The sequence below is a fragment of the Archocentrus centrarchus genome, chromosome 11, assembly GCF_007364275.1.
Source record: "Archocentrus centrarchus isolate MPI-CPG fArcCen1 chromosome 11, fArcCen1, whole genome shotgun sequence".
In the NCBI taxonomy this organism is placed as follows: Eukaryota; Metazoa; Chordata; class Actinopteri; order Cichliformes; family Cichlidae; genus Archocentrus; species Archocentrus centrarchus.
In genome coordinates this window covers 13,376,803-13,398,383 of record NC_044356.1, presented here as the reverse complement: position 1 = coordinate 13,398,383, position 21,581 = coordinate 13,376,803, and the positions used below count along the sequence as shown (strand labels likewise).

Genomic DNA, 21,581 nt, shown 5'->3' with positions numbered 1-21,581 from the left:
CATGTAAGTGTGACAAATTTGGAAAAATGGGATTTTGTGATTTTTATGAGCCACAGCACTCTTGACTTTGTGAACCACTGGAATAAAGAGATTAAGATGCTTGCATTGTAACATCAGCAGTGTTAAAGTAATCAGCAGCCTTGCACTGAATGGAAGTGAGAGTAAACAGCAGACTTTCGGTGACGCCTCCGGCAGGTCACGTTGCGCGGCCGTGTCCCGTGACGCTGCCAGGGGGGCGGGTTATTAACAACAGAGTCGGTCTGTGGAGCTAACCTCACAGAGAGGGACGGACCCCGAGCGTTGTTTTGAATTTGCTGGAAAACACCGACTTGGAGAGTGGTAGTCCCTGCGAATAAGATGGCGGATGTAGGAGGCGATGAAACTCGGCCCGTTCTCCCTTCGGCATCCCGTAACGGTCCGGTTGTCGGTTCGTCAGCGGGCACCGCGGGCCACGGCGCAGCCACGGTCACATCGGGTCCGCGGATAGTGAGGATCGTCAAGTCGGAATCCGGCTACGGGTTCAACGTTCGCGGTCAAGTGAGCGAAGGAGGACAGCTTCGGAGCATCAACGGGGAGCTGTACGCACCTCTCCAGCATGTCAGCGCCGTTTTGCCCGGAGGTGCTGCGGACCGAGCCGGGATAGTGAAGGGTGACAGGATCCTGGAGGTGTAAGTCCATCCCCTCCGGTTAGGACGAGTTAGCAATTGGAGCTAGCTGCCCAGTTTAGCCTGTGTGGATCCAGTTTCAAGCATGTGTTATTCTGTCTTCGAGGTTCGCCACTTGTGGCCTTACAAGTAACCCACTAGTTTGTTAATTATTCAGCTTGGGAGCATTTGGACCTGAGTAAATATTTAAGGCTATAGCTCTGCTGAGTTAACTAGAAAGCTAACCAGCTTACATAAGTTAGACTACAGCCTGTGCATGTTGATTAGCTGTAGCTCGCTAGCGAGCCAGGTAGCTAATGTGTTTGGCTAGCTCCTTGCGTAGTGTCAGCTCCAGCGTGAACTTAAGGACGAAATTTAGAGGCCAGTCCACTTTCCACTGCATTGTTATATACATAATAATGATTTAATGTGATCTTAACCTGTGTAATGACAGAGGATGGCGGTGTTGTCACTCAAATTCAGCATCATATGGTGGGAGTGTGGGGTCTTGTTATTTTCACTGACTAGCATTCACACCAGCCATGCTGTTTACATGGGAAATTTTAGTTGATTTTGCTATGAATGACCTTTAGTGAGTTTGATATACGTGGAGACTTTTTTTTTTTTTTTAGGAGTGATTTCATGTTTGATAACACTCTTGTCTATCGCGCCAGGGTAAACAGGAGGCAAATGTGCTTTCAGGCTTTCCATTTACTTAGGTGAAACAATTTTTGCCTTTCAGTCATAGCTGGTATTTAAATGAAAAAGGGAAACGTGTCCACACACAGAAGATACAATAATGTCAGCCACTGTGAGTAAATCTACCAGCAGTAATGTAAGCCTTGGCGTTCAATAAAACCTAAAGTGTTAATGGTAATAGGGCAGTTCTTACACAGTGTTTCTATTCAAATTGAAAAGCAGTGGTGCTGTCACTTGACAGTGGAGCAACAAGACTAAACTTAAAATGAGGAAGAACAGAAACCGAAAAGAAGGAACACTGCCCTTACTTCCATTTGCTGAGACATTGTTGTTGTTTTTTTCTTTGTTTTTTAAAAAAACATTATTTCTCTCTGCTGTCTTATGACGGGACCAATACTTATCATGTGACCTGTAAACTAGTTTGACCTTTTTGCAACAACTCACAGAAAGGTTTTAGCCTGTTAAATATGTCAGTTGTCAGCATTTTACTTCAAAGGCTTAGCAAACAAAGAAAGCCAGCAATGTACTTTATTTACAGTAAGCAGCTCATGTAGTGTTTCTTGTCTGACTCTATCAGTTCTCCCTGAGTGATCACAGTACTCACATAGGATTTTTTTTCACAAATTCCTTAAAACATACAAAAAAGGGGAAACAAAATAATGACCTTGTTTTGCCCTTGTGTGTGTGTGTGTGTTTTTTAGACAATACTGCTGTGTTCTATAAGGCGTCAGCTTTTAAAACTTTATATAAGCAGGAAGTGAAAATCCAGATCAAGAATCTCTTTTCAAAATCATCCTGGGCCCACATAAGCACCATTAACCTGGCATGTTTTGCTGAGGTGGGCGTTACCAGACGAACAGAAATATGGGCAGAACATGAAAACGTCACATAGGTTTGAACCCATGATTCTTTCTGTGAGGCAACAGTGTAAACCGCTGAGCCACCGTCAGTGGTTTACACTGATCAGTTGACTGTTAATCAATGAGCCTTTATCAGTTTTGATAAAGGCATTTTTGTTTTTTTACAGTAACAAATGAAATGGCTGATAAAATATAAGTTGATAAAGCTGCTTTAGCCAGCAAGATATGATGATTTGCTTGCATATCTTTTTTTTTAATATATATATATTAATATTTTATGTGGGGTTATTTCTGCCTTTGCCAAATTGACATTGTATTCATGAGGACTCTTTCACCCTTTTGTTTCACTCCTACCCCCCATTTGTCTTTTCACCTGAACAGTGAGCTTAAGTCACTGATACTACACAGATAAATGTCATGGCAAACAGAGACATGACAATCAATGGGCAGGCCTATGCCCACACTTTTCCTTCTCCCCTCCTTTTCTGTGTCTGTCCCACAGTTTCTCATTGGAAGATTAGCAAAGACACCTGATGCTTGTGCCATCTGCTCTCAGCAAAGTCGAGAAGGGAGCACCAGGGGAAAAGGACATTAGAGCCAGCCTGGTTACTTAAACCTCACAGCATTGTGTTAGTAAATGGAAGACAATGGGCTGATATTACCAGACAGTATATTAAGAGAGTGTACAGGAGACATATTGACAGCTGAAACAGAACCTTTTTTTTTTTTTTTTCTTTTTTTTTAAATAGAGGGATTATTGTATTCCTGGGCACATTGATCTGTATTGGTGGCAGTAGTGACTGTTAAGTGCATCAGTTATCAGCTGTTACATCTTTTCTTACATCTCCCTTCAGTCACAGCAGGACAATGGAAGTTATTTATTTATTTAGAGCCAGGCTTTAGGTTTAGCTTGAGTAAAAATGACAGATCGTGATTTTCTTTTGGAAGATCTTTTGATTTGACATATAGAAACTGGGATCAGGAGGGAGTTAAACCGGTATATTATTATTCACACTAGATGTCTCTTGAAATACTTTAAATTATATCTGTATTTGTGCCCTCTTCTGCTGAGATGCCTTGACGTTCCCTTTTTTGTAGAGCGCTGAATGACCTGCCATTTTCAAATATAGATTGAACACATGAGAACAATTCAGATTAGTGTCGTCCTTTATGCCTCTTCCTCCTCATTCCTTCATCTTTCTCCTGCACTCACTCTCTTCTAGTAACGGGGTGAATGTGGAAGGCGCAACCCATAAGCAGGTGGTGGACCTGATCCGTGCTGGGGAGAAGGAGCTGGTTCTGGCTGTGCTGTCTGTTCCACCTCAGGAGGCTGACGGTTTGGAAGGTGGAGAGGATGTCCAGCCCAACTACGACTACAGTGACAAGCAGGCCGTGCCCATTTCTATTCCCACATACAAGCATGTAGAACAGCACTCCGAGAGGTTTGTGGTAAGTGCTGATTTGGCATTTGACATGTTTTCCCTGGGGACTAAGCTTCTGTGGAAGGGTGAGGAGGGTAGCCATGGGTGTGTTTGCCTGATTGTAAAATACTTGTGGTCATCACTTGTCTATCTTCAGTTTTAAATGGAATAACGGCTTCCTGTGACTGCTCTAAACATGCTTTTTTTGTTGGTTTTTAGTTGTGTGGATATAAGAAACTTGTAACTCTCTGATGCAAACTTTTCTTTCTGTCTGTCTTCACTTGTTTTTTTTTTTATGGCCGTAGGTATATAATGTGTATATGTCAGGGAGACAGCTGTGTTCAAAACGCTATCGTGAGTTTGCCATCCTGCACCAGAACCTGAAGAGGGAATTTTCTAACTTCAACTTCCCAAAGCTTCCGGGTAAATGGCCCTTCTCCCTTTCTGAGCAGCAGCTGGATGCGCGGCGTAGAGGCTTGGAGGAATATCTCGAGCGAGGTAAGAAAATTTGGAAATATCACTAGCTGTTCTGTTCAAGAGCAACTGCTGCCCCGAGTCCATTTGAAGACTGGATATGTAGTTAAGATGGAAAGTAAACTATGCACCAACTGTCATTAGTTTTGTAAAGTACACAGTAAATACTGTAAATCCGATTCATAGTGAAGCTTAGCTGCCATTTGTTTATTTCATTTACCCTGATCTAATCTATTGCTCTCCATTTTTCTCTCTGTTTGTCTCTAGTGTGCTCTGTGCGGGTGATCGGGGAGAGTGACATCATGCAAGAGTTTCTCTCTGAATCAGATGAGGTATGCATCAGTGTTGTAGCAATGTGATCTTTTTTTTTTTTTTTTTTTTTTTTTTTTTTTTTTTTTTTATGCTGGGTATTGAAATATCGCAGGTTGAATTTTCTTTTCCCTGCAAACTTTTCCAAGTGCTCGGCGCTACATTTTATGTTATAAAATAGTCCCTCGCTATATTGCAGTTCACTTATTGCGGCTTCACTGTATTGTGGATTTAAAAAAAAAAAATTACTAATTCAGTTTTGCGGAGTTTTCAGTATATTGTGGGATTTTGCGGTATATAGGTATATTATGGGGTAACTCCCCATAACTATGTTCATCACTCGGACAAAGAGATAAGTTAGGCCTACGCCTTTAGCAGAAATAGAAGTAACGGCTGAGGGCGAAGATAGTACTGCACAGCTACATAATTCGTCATCTTCATCATTAGGGCCCGAGCACGAACTGTGCGAAGGCCCTATTGTAATTGCTTCGTTTATTATTAGGGCCCGAGCACGAACTGTGCGAAGGCCCTATTGTAATTGCTTCGTTTATTATTATTATTATTTTTTTTTTTTTTTTTTTTTTTTTTTTTTTATTATTCAGGCAAATGAATTGGCTTTTTGGGGGCTTTATCATATTCAAAAACTCATGAAACTTGGCACATGCGTCACACCTGGTGAAAATTTAAGTATTTTAATGGGCTTGGGCAAGGGCGCGCCCAAATGGCTCGCTAGCGCCCCCTAAACTGGAGCCCCACCGCTGTGTTTCACGTACATGAATGAAACTTCATACACATGTATATCATGTCCAGGCGCACAAAAAATCCTCTTGGAGCCATGCCCTAAACCCAACAGGAAGTCCGCTATTTTGAATTAATTATGCAAATTTGGCGATTTGCAGCCCTCACACTTTTTCTAATAACTCAGAGGTTTTAGACGTTATCATCTTCATATTTGGTTTGTCTAACCTACACCCCCAGGGGAATGTAAATCTCGAAAATGGTGAGTTTTTGCCAAGGGGGAGGGGTCCTTATGCCCCTTTGAACTTTGATCATTCGCCATGAAATTTTGATTGCCTCTCATTCATACCTACATGATCCAATGTGCATCAAACTTCTCCAGTAGGATGAGGGTGCCCCCCTGAACACATACATATGACAATATTTAATATCAGTCGCAGCGCCACCTAGTGGGAACAGGAAATGTCATATTTTACACTTGGAGGTCCAGCTCCAAGGTGGTTTAGCAGAACCATCTCAAATTTCACCTGGAAAGCCTTAAGAAGTTGGACTTACTGTGTTTTCAAAACTGTGACTTTTTGACAAAAGGGCGTGACCCTTATGGGACGGCCAAGTTCGATGATTCGCCATGAACACAAAAATGGCTGTAACTCAAAGCCAACTTGCCCAATCTGGCTCAAACTTCAGTGGTCTGATAAGCACCCTGTCCTGAACACACTGATATGCATAAAGTCCATAAACGTTAGAGCGCCGCCTACTGGCAGCTCGGAATATCTTAAAATAGCAAGTTTTTTGAGTAGCCCCGGAGCTACGTTTTATCTACATGTATGAAAATGTACATGCTCATGTAACATACTAAGACGTACAAAAAAGTCTCTTGGACCCATACCCCAAACCCTACAGGAAGTCGGCCATCTTCAATTGAAGGTGTCAATTTTTGCGATTTCCACGCCTGCTATTTGAACGAACTTGTCCTAGGGCATTTCACCCAGTGACACCAAATTGGCTCCAGATCATCTACACAAGTAGCCCATCAAATATTGTGGAAATCTTTAAAAAATATTAAACGGCCTTGTCACACCAGGCCATTAAATTTGGCCTTTGTTTTTCTCCCTCACCACCAAAATTGTTTGTGCACTTGTTCGCACATGCTTTGTCTGATCAGGCTGAAAATTTAATCACTCATGTACACACCCAGGCTGAATCCATAACTACAGATTCAAGACTGTAGGCGCAATAGCGCCCCCTACAGAAGCAAATGAAAATTTGTATGACCGTCCACAGAATTAGTTTTGCTCTGAAATACATGAAATATCTTTCACCATTCCTTACAAAATCCTCATCTATTTGATAAGCCTCCTGCCCTGAACACATTGATATGCATAAAGTCCATAAACGTTAGAGCGCCCCCTACTGGCAGCTTTAAATATCATAATATACCATGTTTTTTAGCTAGCCCCTGAGTTACATTTTATCTACAGCTCTGAAATTTTGCACACTCATGTAACATCCTAAGACATACAAAAAAGTCTCTTGGAGCCATACTCCAAACCCTACAGGAAGTCCAGCATCTTCAATTGAAAGTGTCAATTTTGTCAATTTTTGCCATTTTCAGGCCTGCTATTTGAATGAACTCCTCCTAGGGCATTTCACCCAGTGAGACCAAATTGGCTCCACATCATCTAGACAAACAGCCCATCAAATATTGTGGAAATCTTGACAAAATATTAAACGGTGTTGTCACACCAGGCCCTTGAAGTTGGCTTTCATTTTTCTCAATGGCGACCAAAATTGTTTGGGCACGTGTTCGTACATGCTTTGCCCGATCTGCCTGAAAATGTAATCACTCATGTACACAGCCACTCTGAACCCATAACTATGGATTCAAGGCTATACGTAGCTGCAAGAGCGCCCCCTACAGAAGCAAATGAAATTTTGTATAGCATCCACAAACTTAGTTTCTCGGAAATGTATGAAAATGTGTTTCAACATTCTTGACATCATCCTGATCAAAACAGTCTATCAGACCCATGCCCTATTTTGCATGCTGGAGCCGTGACCCCACCCCCAAATATTCCATTGCGTCTATGCCGAGAGCAAAAGATATCTTTTCCTATAAAAGAATTCAACTTTCTTCAGACCTTCTGTACACCATCACGATCAAAAGACCTCCGAGTGCGGCACGGGTCGACGAGCGCCACGGGTCGACGCGCAGGGAGTGCGAGGGCCCGATATCACCGCTTGCGGTTTTAATTATTATTATTTTTTTTTTTTTTTTTTTATTATTATTCAGGCAAATGAATTGGCTTTTTGGGGGCTTTATCATATTCAAAAACTCATGAAACTTTGCACATGCGTCACACCTGGTGAAAATTTAAGTATTTTAATGGGCTCGGGCAAGGGCGCGCCCAAATGGCTCGCTAGCGCCCCCTAAACTGGAGCCCCACCGCTGTGTTTCACGTACATGAATGAAACTTCATACACATGTATATCATGTCCAGGCGCACAAAAAATCCTCTTGGAGCCATGCCCTAAACCCAACAGGAAGTCCGCCATTTTGAATTAATTATGCAAATTTGGCGATTTGCAGCCCTCACACTTTTTCTAATAACTCAGAGGTTTTAGACGTTATCATCTTCATATTTGGTTTGTCTAACCTACACCCCCAGGGGAATCAAAATCTCGAAAATGGTGAGTTTTTGCCAAGGGGGAGGGGTCCTTATGCCCCTTTGAACTTTGATCATTCGCCATGAAATTTTGATTGCCTCTCATTCATACCTACATGAACCAATGTGCATCAAACTTCTCCAGTAGGATGAGGGTGCCCCCCTGAACACATACATATGACAATATTTAATATCAGTCGCAGCGCCACCTAGTGGGAACAGGAAATGTCATATTTTACACTTGGAGGTCCAGCTCCAAGGTGGTTTAGCAGAACTATCTCAAATTTCACCTGGAAAGCCTTAAGAAGTTGGACTTACTGTGTTTTCAAAACTGTGAGTTTTTGACAAAAGGGCGTGACCCTTATGGGACGGCAAAGTTCGATGATTCGCCATGAACACAAAAATGGCTGTAACTCAAACCCAACTTGCCCAATTTGGCTCAAACTTCAGTGGTGTGATAAGCGCCCTGTCCGGAACACACTCATATGCATAAAGTCCAAAACGGTAGAGCGCCGCCTAGTGGCAGCTCGGAATATCTTAAAATAGCAAGTTTTTGAGTAGCCCCGGAGCTACGTTTTATCTACATGTATGAAAATGTACATGCTCATGTAACATACTAAGACGTACAAAAAAGTCTCTTGGACCCATACCCCAAACCCTACAGGAAGTCGGCCATCTTCACTTGAAGGTGTCAATTTTTGCGATTTCCACGCCTGCTATTTGAACGAACTTGTCCTAGGGCATTTCACCCACTGACACCAAATTGGCTCCAGATCATCTACACAAGTAGCCCATCAAAAGTTATTCATGGTTTTGTAGAATATTGAACGGTGTTTCCATGGCAACCCTCTGAATTTGGACTTTTTTCAATTTCAAATTCACAGACATTCTAAACATCAGCCCCTGGGCTGTGCTTTCTCTGTGTATCTGAAAATGTGCCTGCTGATGTAAGATGCTAACATCTACAAAAAAGTCTCTTGGACCGATAGCCGAAACCCAACAGGAAGTCAGCCACGTTCACTTTAAAGTGTCATTTTTGCAGCATTTTTCGCCTTTTTCAGGCCTTTTTGCCTCAACTCCTCCTAGGGCATTTGACCCAGTGAGACCAAAATGGCTCCAGATCATCCACACAAGTAGCCCATCAAAACATATTCATGGTTTTGTAGAATATTGAACGCTGTTGCCGTAGCAACCCTCTGAATTTGGACTTTTTTTCCATTTCAGGCCCAGATAGGTTCTAAACATCAGCCCCAGGGCAGTGCTTGGTCTGTGTACCTGAAATCGTGCATGCTGAAGTAACATCCTAAGACGTACAAAAAAGTCTCTTGGACCGATAGCCGAAATCCAACAGGAAGCCTGACATGTTCTAATTAAGGTGTCATTTTTGCAGCATTTTCACATTTTTCAGGCCTGCTATTTGAATCATCTTCTACTACAGCTTTTCATCCAGTCACACCAAAATGGCTCCAGATCATCTACACAAGTAGCCCATCAAAAGATATTCATGGTTTTGTAGAATATTGAACGGTGTTGCCGTAGCAACCCTCTAAATGTGGGATTTTACTCATATACCACAGTGCACCAAATTGTTACATCTCTGACATACATTGTCCGATCTGCCTCAAACTTCACAGGCTTAATGGGAGGGTAAGGGAGACCGGACACACCCCTCTATCAGCTTTGTTTCACACTCATAACGCCACCTAGTGGCAACAGGAAATCAGTAGGACACTGATACTCATCATCCTATGGTCATTACAGTTCATTGATGGCTGCAGGCATTACATAGAGCATTGTGACATATTAATTAGTGGGCACTCACCGACGCCACCTACTGGAAGCGGGAGACGATCGACGCGAAGTACGGCTAGCCTGCTGAGCCGTCAGCAGCCGGGTGAGCCAGCTACTCTCTCGTCTGCGAGAACCTCCGAGCGCGGTTCGGCTGGAGCGTGCCACGGGTCGACGCGCGGCTTGGCTGGAGCGCGCCAGGGGTCGACGCGCGCCGGGTGCGAGGGCCCGCTCATCGCCGCTTGCGGCTTTAATTATTATTATTATTATTATTTTTTTTTTTTTTTTTTTTTTTTTTTATTATTCAGGCAAATGAATTGGCTTTTTGGGGGCTTTATCATATTCAAAAACTCATGAAACTTTGCACATGCGTCACACCTGGTGAAAATTTAAGTATTTTAATGGGCTCGGGCAAGGGCGCGCCCAAATGGCTCGCTAGCGCCCCCTAAACTGGAGCCCCACCGCTGTGTTTCACGTACATGAATGAAACTTCATACACATGTATATCATGTCCAGGCGCACAAAAAATCCTCTTGGAGCCATGCCCTAACCCAACAGGAAGTCCGCCATTTTGAATTAATTATGCAAATTTGGCGATTTGCAGCCCTCACACTTTTTCTAATAACTCAGAGGTTTTAGACGTTATCATCTTCATATTTGGTTTGTCTAACCTACACCCCCAGGGGAATCTAAATCTTGAAATGGTGAGTTTTTGCCAAGGGGGAGGGGTCCTTATGCCCCTTTGAACTTTGATCATTCGCCATGAAATTTTGATTGCCTCTCATTCATACCTACATGATCCAATGTGCATCAAACTTCTCCAGTAGGATGAGGGTGCCCCCCTGAACACATACATATGACAATATTTAATATCAGTCGCAGCGCCACCTAGTGGGAACAGGAAATGTCATATTTTACACTTGGAGGTCCAGCTCCAAGGTGGTTTAGCAGAACCATCTCAAATTTCACCTGGAAAGCCTTAAGAAGTTGGACTTACTGTGTTTTCAAAACTGTGACTTTTTGACAAAAGGGCGTGACCCTTATGGGACGGCAAAGTTCGATGATTCGCCATGAACACAAAAATGGCTGTAACTCTAAGCCAACTTGCCCAATCTGGCTCAAACTTCAGTGGTGTGATAAGCATGCTGCCCTGAACACATTCATATGCATAAAGTCCATAAACGTTAGAGCGCCGCCTAGTGGCAGCTCGGAATATCTTAAAATAGCATGTTTTTTGAGTAGCCCCGGAGCTACGTTTATCTACATGTATGAAAATGTACAGGCTCATGTAACATACTAAGACGTACAAAAAAGTCTCTTGGACCCATACCCCAAACCCTACAGGAAGTCGGCCATCTTCAATTGAAGGTGTCAATTTTTGCGATTTCCACGCCTGCTATTTGAACGAACTCGTCCTAGGGGCATTTCACCCACTGACACCAAATTGGCTCCAGATCATCTACACAAGTAGCCCATCAAATATTGTGGAAATCTTTACAAAATATTAAACGGCCTTGTCACACCAGGCCATTAAATTTGGCCTTTGTTTTTCTCCCTCACCACCAAAATTGTTTGTGCACTTGTTCGCACATGCTTTGTCTGATCAGGCTGAAAATTTAATCACTCATGTACACACCCAGGCTGAATCCATAACTACAGATTCAAGACTGTAGGCGCAATAGCGCCCCCTACAGAAGCAAATGAAAATTTGTATGACCGTCCACAGAATTAGTTTTGCTCTGAAATACATGAAATATCTTTCACCATTCCTTACAAAATCCTCATCTATTTGATAAGCCTCCTGCCCTGAACACATTGATATGCATAAAGTCCATAACGTTAGAGCGCCCCCTACTGGCAGCTTTAAATATCATAATATACCATGTTTTTTAGCTAGCCCCTGAGTTACATTTTATCTACAGCTCTGAAATTTTGCACACTCATGTAACATCCTAAGACATACAAAAAAGTCTCTTGGAGCCATACTCCAAACCCTACAGGAAGTCCAGCATCTTCAATTGAACGTGTCAATTTTGCCATTTTCAGGCCTGCTATTTGAATGAACTCCTCCTAGGGCATTCACCCAGTGAGACCAAATTGGCTCCACATCATCTAGACAAACAGCCCATCAAAAAAGTCAATCAGACCCATGCCCTATTTTGCATGCTGGAGCCGTGACCACACCCCCAAATATTCCATTGCGTCTATGCCGAGAGCAAAAGATACCTTTTCCTATAAAAGAATTCAACTTTCTAGAGACCCATCACGATCACAAAACCTCCGAGTGCGGCACGGGTCGACGAGCGCCACAGGTCGACGCGCGCGGAGTGCGAGGGCCCGATATCACCGCTTGCGGTTTTAATTCAAGTTGTAGTAAGAGAGTGGGTAGGAGTGTGGGAAGGGTTTATAAAGTCTTAAAATATATATAAATAATAAAATAAATATATAATAAAAATAATGCCACTACTACCTTTCACGGGAGGGCTCTGGTATGTAACCCCCATGATAGATGAGGGATCACTGTATTATCTGATACTCTCTCCTTAGTTATTTAATTTCTGAAGTACTTATTGGTTATATTAGGTATTTACAGAAACTGTCTTTTATGGTCTGACTCTAAGTTGTATTTAAACTGTTCTGGTCCAGTTTGAGAATACTATATAGGTCTATAATCCTCTCAAAACTAGCATCATTTTTAGTATCATTTAGAATAGAATGCCTTTATTGTCATTATACAGAATGCACAGTGAGATTTAGGTTTCAATAGCTGACGGGAGCTGTTTGTGAGCTGTGTTGGCCAGTCTGGCAGGTTGGTTACCTCGCTAATGTTTTAAGAAGGTGCAGCAGCAAAGCAAATACCATTGCCCTGATGTAATCCCACATTTAAAGAAGCACAATTTGGAGGATTAAGACTTCTTACAGATTGTAATTCTTGTTTGGTTATGGCTTGTTGGTTTTTGTTTTTTTTTTAATCCACAAGTACTTAGCGGTAACTTAGAACAAACATGGACCTGCATATTCAAACAAGCACGTGCAAACCCTTGTTAATCCGCAGGAGTAAACACAGTTGTTCTAATTCTGTTTGGCTTCGCTGTACAGAACTACAACGGAGTGACAGATGTAGAACTGCGGATAGCCCTCCCAGACAAAACAACCATCTCTGTCAGGGTCCGTAAGAACAGTACCACAGATCAGGTGTACCAGGTAAGACCACCCCTGGGGCGAGTCTGTTGTACAGCTAGATTGTACAGTATTTGCCATCAATTCCTTTCCTGTTATGTGTCAAATTGTGTGTTCTGGTAAATGGCTGATACTGTATTGCTCTTCTCTAGGCATTAGTGATAAAGGTTGGGATGGACAGCATCATGGCGAGTTACTTTGCTCTCTTTGAAGTCATCAACCACTCCTTTGGTAAGACCTGCATGTGCTTCTGTGCCTCACATGGAAATGTCTCTGACCTTTTCTCTCCTGTTTAATTTACAAGTCCTCTTTTTGGAGGGTCACATGACTGCTGGTTTTCTAAATTAAACCTTTTTGTTATCCCACTTGTGAATTTAAATCACTGGGCCTCTGGCTTTATGAGTAATCATGGGCAGCAAGGGCGGGTAATTCCGTATAGGTTACTATTAATGTTTTTATAAAAAACCTCGTTCATCACCCATCATCTTTTGCCTGGTTTTGTTGCAGTGCGGAAGTTGGCACCTAATGAGTTTCCCCACAAGCTATATGTGCAGAATTACACGTCGGCCGTGCCGGGGACCTGCTTAGCACTCCGCAAATGGTTGTTCAGCTTCCAGGAGGAGGAGTTGCTCAGAGACAATCCGCTGGCTCTGCACTACTGCTTTCACCAGGTAATAACAGTAATTGAATCCCACTTGCTGTGGATTTCTGGGAGCTCGACACAATAATTTGATTCAGAGTTTGTTCTTCTGAGCTGAAAATGCCTAAACATATTGGATCATACTGAGGGAAAGTTGCTCGATTACTCCGCTGATTTACAATAAACTGTTCATACTGATCTCAGTGGCTCTGTAGTGCAGTGGTTTACACATTTGCCTAACATGCAAAATGGTCCAATCCCAGGAGGAGAGACAAATATCTTTGGGGTTGTCTGTCAAATCAAACATGTGGAGCTACCTGCTCTGGTAAGGGAGCAGTCAAAAGTAGCTTCTTGTTAATACTGGTCTCAGAGTATTCCAGTTCTGCTACTGGTTTTTAATGCCAGTTTACTTACCAGCAGTACTACATATTTCTTGTGTTATCCAGGTTCCCTAAACAATAATGCATGCAGGAAATGGTCTGGGGCGGGCTTGAACCCATGCCCCTGCAGTAGCCTTTGGCATACAGTTATTCTTCTTCCAGTCTGATATGCATTTCCAGAGATACAACGTGAAATGTCCAAATTTGCCGTGTCGCGTAATGTTGTTGAAAGTTTCGACATCCAGATCTGGGTCACCCTCCAAAACTTAATAATTGTTTGTTTGGTCAAAGCCCCCACCTCGGGTCAGTTTTCATGCAGATACATTCAAAACAAACAGACTAACCAAACCAGTCATGTAACTTCTTAACAAAAAATGCAAAACAAGTGGTGTAACACTTTTGAGATGTCACCGCTTACTGTGTGTAATCAGCCAAAACCAGAGAACACTGATATTCTTGCAGTAGAAGTAGAAGAGGTGAACTTGGAAAACTATTCCTTATTTAAATTCACTAAAAATTAGCTTCAGCAGCCCACTACAGGCTGCCCACTGACCAGTAAAGGTCACTACCTGAAGCGTGATAAGCGTGTAAAGTTCTGCAGTGACCCATTTAAAGAGTGCCTCAGCACATGAAAACAAACCTAACCGGAACTGCAATAACTCCATAACCTTTGTGGGGTTTGTCAATGGGGCAAAGTTGTGAACACAGCAGTGGCATATCACCTGCTAAGTAGGTAAGGTAGTCGTTGTTATTTATTGAACAAATTATAAAGCAATCCTGTCATTTATTTGCATTTTCTTTATGGATACCTGACAAATAGAACTCTAATATTCCCTGTCTCAGAAGACAGCTGAGAGGGAAGCTCAACAGTTAGTACACTGCTGCCTGCTGCAGCCAAAAATTACACCGTGAGATGAGTGAGAGTGAACCACAGCAATAAATGATGGGCTAGAAAGCTGAACAGCGGGCAGAAAACTCAGTCAATAAAAAAAATTATATGTATGGATTTGAACTGGTTAAAATGCACAGAAGTAATTATTACTGTCATTGTTTGAATTTTCTCACATGGGGAAGACTGCCTTCATGGTGAATGACTTTAGTGTATATATGTTTATATTTGTGACCTTAATATTTACTTATTAGAATATTTATCTCTTCATGCCGCCCCATCCCCTCTCCCTGTCTCTGTAGGCACTGGATGATGTGAAGAAGGGATTCATAAAAACAGAGGACAAATCCTACCAGCTGCAGAAACTGGCAGAGCAGCGCAAGATGGCTACGGTCAGTACCACAGACCAGTCTTTGTTCAGGACGGAGATCGGAATAACTACACTTTGTGCCTGCTGACCAGTGCTATCGCCAAAACACTACCAAATAAAAATGAACAGTCTCAAAGCCTTTCACGCTTCAGAATACAGCCCCTCTGTAGCGTAAAGAGAGATAAAGGGATTGGGTTTATTTTAATATTTGTAAAAGATTAACTGAAAGTGGCGTGTGTGTAAATTCAGATGACACGTGCAGCTATGTATCCACTTTGCATACAGCATTTCCAGGGTTTTGAAGGGGAGCTTTAAATGGAAAAAAGGTTTATTTATTCATTAATTTACATGTTTGCAAGCAGTCTAATAGTTCTATTAGTTTTGGAAATGCTCAACCGAAGAGGGCACATTGTGCTTTTCCTCAACCTATGTGGAAATAGTCAGAAATAATGGTTTAACAAACAACAGGGAAGTGAGTGCAGCAATACTTCAGCAGTATAGTTCATCCAAATTGTGGCTCGGTCTTTACAGCTCTGGATTCCAACTGTAAGCCCTCCTGAGACACAGTGTGATCACTTGCTGCTCCATCACCCCAAATGTGTTAACAATAAAACAAAAAAACAGCACTGGCACATCAATAATGAGATTTCTTTTAGGTCAACTTTTTTCCATAGTGTGTACTGTTATATAGTTTGGGAAAAGTGAGAACAGCCCAAACTGCAAGTTCATTTGTTTGTGGAGAAACAAACTTTCCCTTAGTTATTAATCCTCTATTATACCGTAGTACCTGAGCCTATTGCGGACGTGTGAGGGCTACAACGAATTGGTTTTCCCCCACTGCTCCTGCGACTCCAGAAGGAAGGGACACGTCATCACAGCGATTAGCATCAATCACTTCAAGCTGCATGCTTGCACCGAGGACGGCACGCTGGAGGTGAGCATTTGCCTGTGATTAATTTAATATACGGTCCAAAAAAGAGGATGCAGCTTTGCACTCTTTAAGACAACATGTTTTATATAAATATATGACTAGTTTTCTAATGTCTAATTTTTTCCAACAAATAAATTTCCAACCACTGGATCAAAACAGTGTTGATATGCATGGAGTTTAACTTCTGTCATGCGTTTCTTGCTCTCTTAGAACCAGGTAATAGCTTTTGAGTGGGGGGAGATGCAGCGCTGGGACACTGACGAGGAGGGGATGGCTTTCTGCTTTGAGTATGCCAGAGGAGAAAAGAAACCTCGCTGGGTCAAGATCTTCACGCCATATGTAAGTGTACAGTCAGCTGCACTGTTTTCTGACTTTTTTAAAAATTGTGTTATGGCTTTTAAAGTGACATATTTTGATAAGAACTAACACTTATTAATAAACAGGTAGATACATGATTTATCAACACATTTTCCTTGACATGTAATCAAGTCTTTAGTAATAAGAAGCAAAAAAAAAGCCAACAGAAACATGACTTTTACAGAGTGATTCTACTAATTGTAGTGCAGTGGAGGCTTGAATAACAATAACAACTGCTTTTTCCTCCCAGTTTAACTACATGCACGAGTGCTTTGAGCGGGTCTTTTGTGAGCTGAAGTGGAGGAAACAGGTAAGGACCACTCCTTTCCTCTTTCATTCTGGGAAGCATGCAACTCTATGCCAGTTTTGATTTTCTAAACATAGCCTATTCTTGCATTCTGTTTAAATCTAACGGCCTTTTCTTTAAAATGATTAGTCTTACATTTGTGGTGTATTGATTTCTTTACTCTCAGGTTGAAGAAGAGGCATCTGATACAGACAACAAAAACTGCAGCAACAACGGTAAGCATGTGCTGTGTGTGTTTGCCCTGAATTCAAAGAGATGAACGGCAGCACCGAAAGATTGGAGGCTCAAGTTTTATCAGAGGCAAATCATAAAGAAATTTGTATTCAGATCTGGTACAGAATCCTGCTTTGATTGATGGCACCTATCAGGCAGCATGAATTATGCACACACACAAAAAAAATCCCTATATGATAAAAGCTTAAATGTCAAGGGCAGGGAAAGGATTTCAAGTATATAATTTTTTTGCATTATGGTAAAAATCCATGTGAAGCTGAATAAGTACCTGCAGATTTAAAAGACATGCTCGTATAGATTATTAAAAATCTTTCTGCTTTGTAGTTTTACAAAGCAGAAAGTAAGGAGACATACACTGGCATGTTTGTGCATGCAGGAATAAATCAGAGCGGATGCTTGCATGCAGTCGAGCGATGCGAATGTGTGGATGAGAAAGTTTTGGAGTTGTGCACATAGCAACCACCGAGGACTGAGAAAGTTGAGGATATCCAGATAAGAGGCGAGGGCTGTTGTGATTATCAGTAATTATTTCACTGTGTCTTCAAACTTCCTCCTATTCTGAATCATCTTATCTGTGTTGCAGAGTTTCTGCCTCCTCTGGAGACACAGCAGAAGGGATGGCGCCACCTAGGGGGGGGAGATTGCAACTTCCTAAAATCATCAGTTGTCATCACTTGAACTAAAACTGGACCACTTGCATCATCACAGCCACCCCCAGAGAGCGCCCATCGACAAACACAGCACTGAGTGACAGACTTGAGGCGAACCCTGCCCCAAAAACAAACTGGAAGTGACCGACTTGGAAATTGGATTATTCACACTCAACCGAACCCAGGGACACACACAAGATACACACACGCAGCACACAGTAGGAAGAGAAATGAAGGAAGATAAACAAAAGCCAACTTCATGTCATTTACTAGATCCCCATAGTGTAACTGTTGTTTTCCTCCATGCGTCTGCCCTGTGATGTGAGGCAAGACATGAGAGAATTCTCACCACAGCGCACGATTGGTCAGGGTCACCACAGCGAACCTCAGTGAAACGCCGCTTGTCGAGAGAGCTGAAGTCCGGGGACGTGATTGTGACGTTCGGTTTTTTTTTTTTTTTTGTTTGTTTTTTCGTTTTTTGTTTTTTCCAACAGGACCCATCCGGTCCAGATCCCGCAGCGGTGACCTTGTCTGCTGAACTGAGCTGGGATGAAAATAAGAAGGGAGGGAAACAAAAAAGAAAAAAGGGGGTGGTTTCTGCTTTCTACTTCTTTCACGCTTGTGATAAAGGAAAGTAAAATCATGCTTTACACCAATGCTGGACATTAACACAGAAATTGTTTTCTGTCTCTGGGGTCGTAAGTATCCTCTGCTTGTCGGAAATCATAAGCGGCACAAATGGAACTACGATGTTTTGAGAATGTGTTTGTAATTATTTGTATGTTTAACAGTCTTGCTTCTGATAAAATATAGATTAATATAAGAGCTGTAATAATTGGTTTCTTGATCTAACACAGTGAAACACTAACTGAATTTCGTTCGAGATGCTCTAAACTAATCTCCATTTTTCACCTTGTCTTCTGGTCTAAACCTGGGCTACAGAGCAACATCTGTTGGCAGTCATCCTTTAATGTTAGTATGGATATTTATTCCCCTCCAAGTATTTTGTTGTGGTGAATTTTGCAGAGCTTTAGAGCTCAGCAGAAGAGGCGTTTTCCCATTTTTAGCTACTGTGCAGGAGTAATTTCTGGAACAAAAGGTTGACGGGGCCAAAGCCTTTTTGAAATTTCACACCTTATATGTGGGTTGTCTTGCCGACAGATTGTGAAGGTTGGGAGGGAATTTTGAGTGTAATGCCTGCAGTTTCCTGAACAGGCAGCAGGGAGCAGCAGAGCACACGTATGAGGAGCTCTAGAAATCTTCTCAGAGGTTCTTAAAAACTGATCCCTCTGGCTCTGTAACTCACCCAAAAGTATCACTCCACTGCAGTTTGTCCATTAACCAAGAGTCAAGAGGATAGTTGCGTGTGTGTGTTTGTGCTGCAGAAAGTAGATGGTGCATAAGTTGTGTGGCTGTAGCCACAGCCATCAGCATACATGGTGCAGTCATTGCTCTCCTTCCTTCTGCACTTAAATGAATACAGTATTAGTTTGTGTGTGTGTATGCACATAGCATATAATTTCATGATTATTTTACAGTTATCTACGTTTCTCACGCGTGGGGTTTATTTGTGTGTCTCTTTATCTCTGTAGAAGTTTGGTTTAACCTTTTTCTCCCACCTGAAATGTGTGGAAAGCATGCTTGCTACCTTGTTGACAAAACCCTCTGAATGCATACACTGTGAATATATGTATTGATTTAAGTTTTGTTTATCTCACCAATTGCACTTGGCAAACTTCGTACTGATTCAATGTTGTGCTTTGGCATTGGGGGCGGGGGGGGCATTCTAATTGAACTTGACACTAATTTTTCTAGCACGGGTCCAAGTTTTGCTTTACTCAGACTGAATAGTTGAGCTTAGGTTTTCAGCTAAAATAAATGTTCATTTTTACACTAGGTTAGTCACACACTTTTCTTTCAGTCGGTACCTTGGGGCATGTTCGTGTGCTGTGCACTGGTGTTGTCCTCTGTGTTATCATTGACATTGCTGATAAGATTTTAGGCTGTGATTGGACGGTCTGATGAGCTGCGGTTGTCAGAGCCAGCAAATGAAGATTGGGGGGGGGGGGGGGGGGGGGTCGGGGGGGGGGGGGGGGGTTTTATATCTGTATGACAGCAAGAGACAGATAGAGACAAATGGGGAACAGTCTCCTATTGTCTAGCTAACATTCCTGCCGCTCACATCCTTTTTACGCATAATGCACATCCCCCCCCCATCTCCTGCTACTCTCACAAAACTGTTAAGTGCAGCATCACAAAATATTTTAATTATAGTCCCAATTGTGCTTTCTGAGCACAGGCTTCGGTTATTCAGGAGTTTATAGCAATACATAACAGTGTAGAGTAGCATGTTGTGTGTTTTTTACAACACATCACCAAGTAGCTCAATTGTGTGGGGGGGGGGGACTGCAATGCAGGATGGTCCATTTTGACAGCAGAGTATAGTCCAATTTAGAGATGGATGACAAGAATCAAAGCTATTCAGCCATGTTTTGGGTGTTTTTATGTTTGTTTTTTGTTTTGCTCTTATAAAGCTGTGGAGGGGTACCCAGATTGTGTGTGCGGGTTGTCTGTCCGCTGCTCGTACTCTCTCCAGGTTGGTCTCCCATCAGCGGAGGAGCTGCGGTTGCCGTGGCAGCACCACGTTGTCTCCACACGCTCAGTGCAGCCTCTGTTTCTTTATTCCTGTCAGCCAACTGACTCAATCTCCCAATAATGTATTCAAAGCGGTGTTTTTTTTACTGTTTGATGTTTGTTCTCCGTCCCCGTGGCTCGTGCTGCTGTGAATAAGCTTTTAGAAAGCTGCTGGGTTTTTTTTTTTTTTTTTTTTTTAAATTTCATTTTATTTTTTTCTTTCTGTTTAGTTTTTTCCTCTCTAGTTCAGTTTGTCTTGTCTGCGCCAGGTGCCATCTTAAACTCAGTCACAGGCAGGTGTGCACCCTGTGAGTTGTTCATTTCAGCCGTTTCTTCTGTGAGCTAAATGTCATAGTAGCGGTGTGTAGATGACAGCTGAGAGATGACAGGAATGTTAAGAAGCATGTCTTCGTACAGTTGGTCTGTGTCTTGTCAGCTTCTGTTTGTCAGTGTATTTGTACCTGTGCTTGAAGGTGAGCGATTAATTATGAAGATAAGATGAAATTTCTTCACACAGGACTTGAGCTTTTCGCATCCAGCAGGTCACCGGGGACCTGGTTGCACTTTAGTTGCATGCTAACGAGCACATTTGCAAAACCATTAACATTCAAATTGATCCTCATACATTAATTTTTGCCCCTCAGAGTTCTCTGCTATAAGATTTTTCCATTTCAGTGGCTGTGGCCCCTGATCCCAACCCTACATGGGTCAGCAGAAACCTGGTGGGTTGTGAGAGGTTAACAGATGACGTGAATGAAACCGTGGTGACGGCAGAATTTAAAAAAAAAATTGTCCATGAGGACTGAAAGTTTGTCTTCGTCACTAACCAGCACTGAAACGCTCATCTACATGATACTGTTGCTATAGTAACACATCCGTTTTCTGGGTCTTGTGTGCCAAATCAGTGCTGATTTTCATAACATCTAGTGGCAGATATTTTATGAAGGCCTTTCTGCTTGTTTGAACTCTGCAGCATTTCACTCAGTGAATGTCTGTCTGAAGTTTGATTTTATTCTTTCTCTCTTCTTTTTTTGATGCCGTGGCTTCATTCAGAGCCTCTATGTTGGAGTCATCAGCAGCATTTTTATGTAAACATGGCTGTCTTTGGACCTTTTGGAACGAACATCTGGCTGCAGGCTTGTCTGTTTTTTTTTAGCTGATGTGTCCTCCCTATGACTAATCTGAAGGGTGGATGTAGTGCTGTTCAGAAAGTGTTCGCCTTTGTGTGATTTAATTTCTATTCATTGCTTTGAAAGATGTGGGGGGGGGTGGGGGTTCTCGTTGCAAGCAGACACCGACATTGATTACAAACATAAGCCTTGTTTATCTCCCAGCATAATCTGTAAATAGCTGTTTTAAAAGAAAAGAATATCCTTTGACAAAAAAAAAAAAATGCACTCTTATTTCTCC

General features: G+C 42.2%; 1 protein-coding gene across 1 annotated transcript; it reads left to right on the top strand.

Moving 5' to 3' along the window:
• The first annotated feature begins 152 nt into the window (after positions 1–152).
• snx27a (sorting nexin 27a) lies at positions 153–19,502 on the top strand. Its single transcript, XM_030741592.1, has 13 exons — positions 153–668; positions 3,427–3,652; positions 3,930–4,122; positions 4,366–4,430; positions 12,699–12,803; positions 12,932–13,010; positions 13,287–13,450; positions 14,991–15,080; positions 15,843–15,992; positions 16,200–16,328; positions 16,597–16,656; positions 16,820–16,868; positions 17,471–19,502. Exons 1-13 carry the CDS (start codon positions 358–360, stop codon positions 17,563–17,565), a joined length of 1,716 nt encoding a protein of 571 aa, XP_030597452.1. The 5' UTR covers positions 153–357; the 3' UTR covers positions 17,566–19,502.
• Positions 19,503–21,581: the final 2,079 nt, after the last annotated feature.

Bases quoted from the DNA above. Each gene is read 5' to 3' on its own strand.
- snx27a (XM_030741592.1), top strand. From the start codon at position 358: ATGGCGGATGTAGGAGGCGATGAAACTCGGCCCGTTCTCCCTTCGGCA. The intron at 669-3,426 runs GTAAGTCCATCC...ACTCTCTTCTAG, and splicing joins GGTGACAGGATCCTGGAGGT to TAACGGGGTGAATGTGGAAG. The intron at 16,657-16,819 runs GTAAGGACCACT...CTTTACTCTCAG, and splicing joins AGCTGAAGTGGAGGAAACAG to GTTGAAGAAGAGGCATCTGA.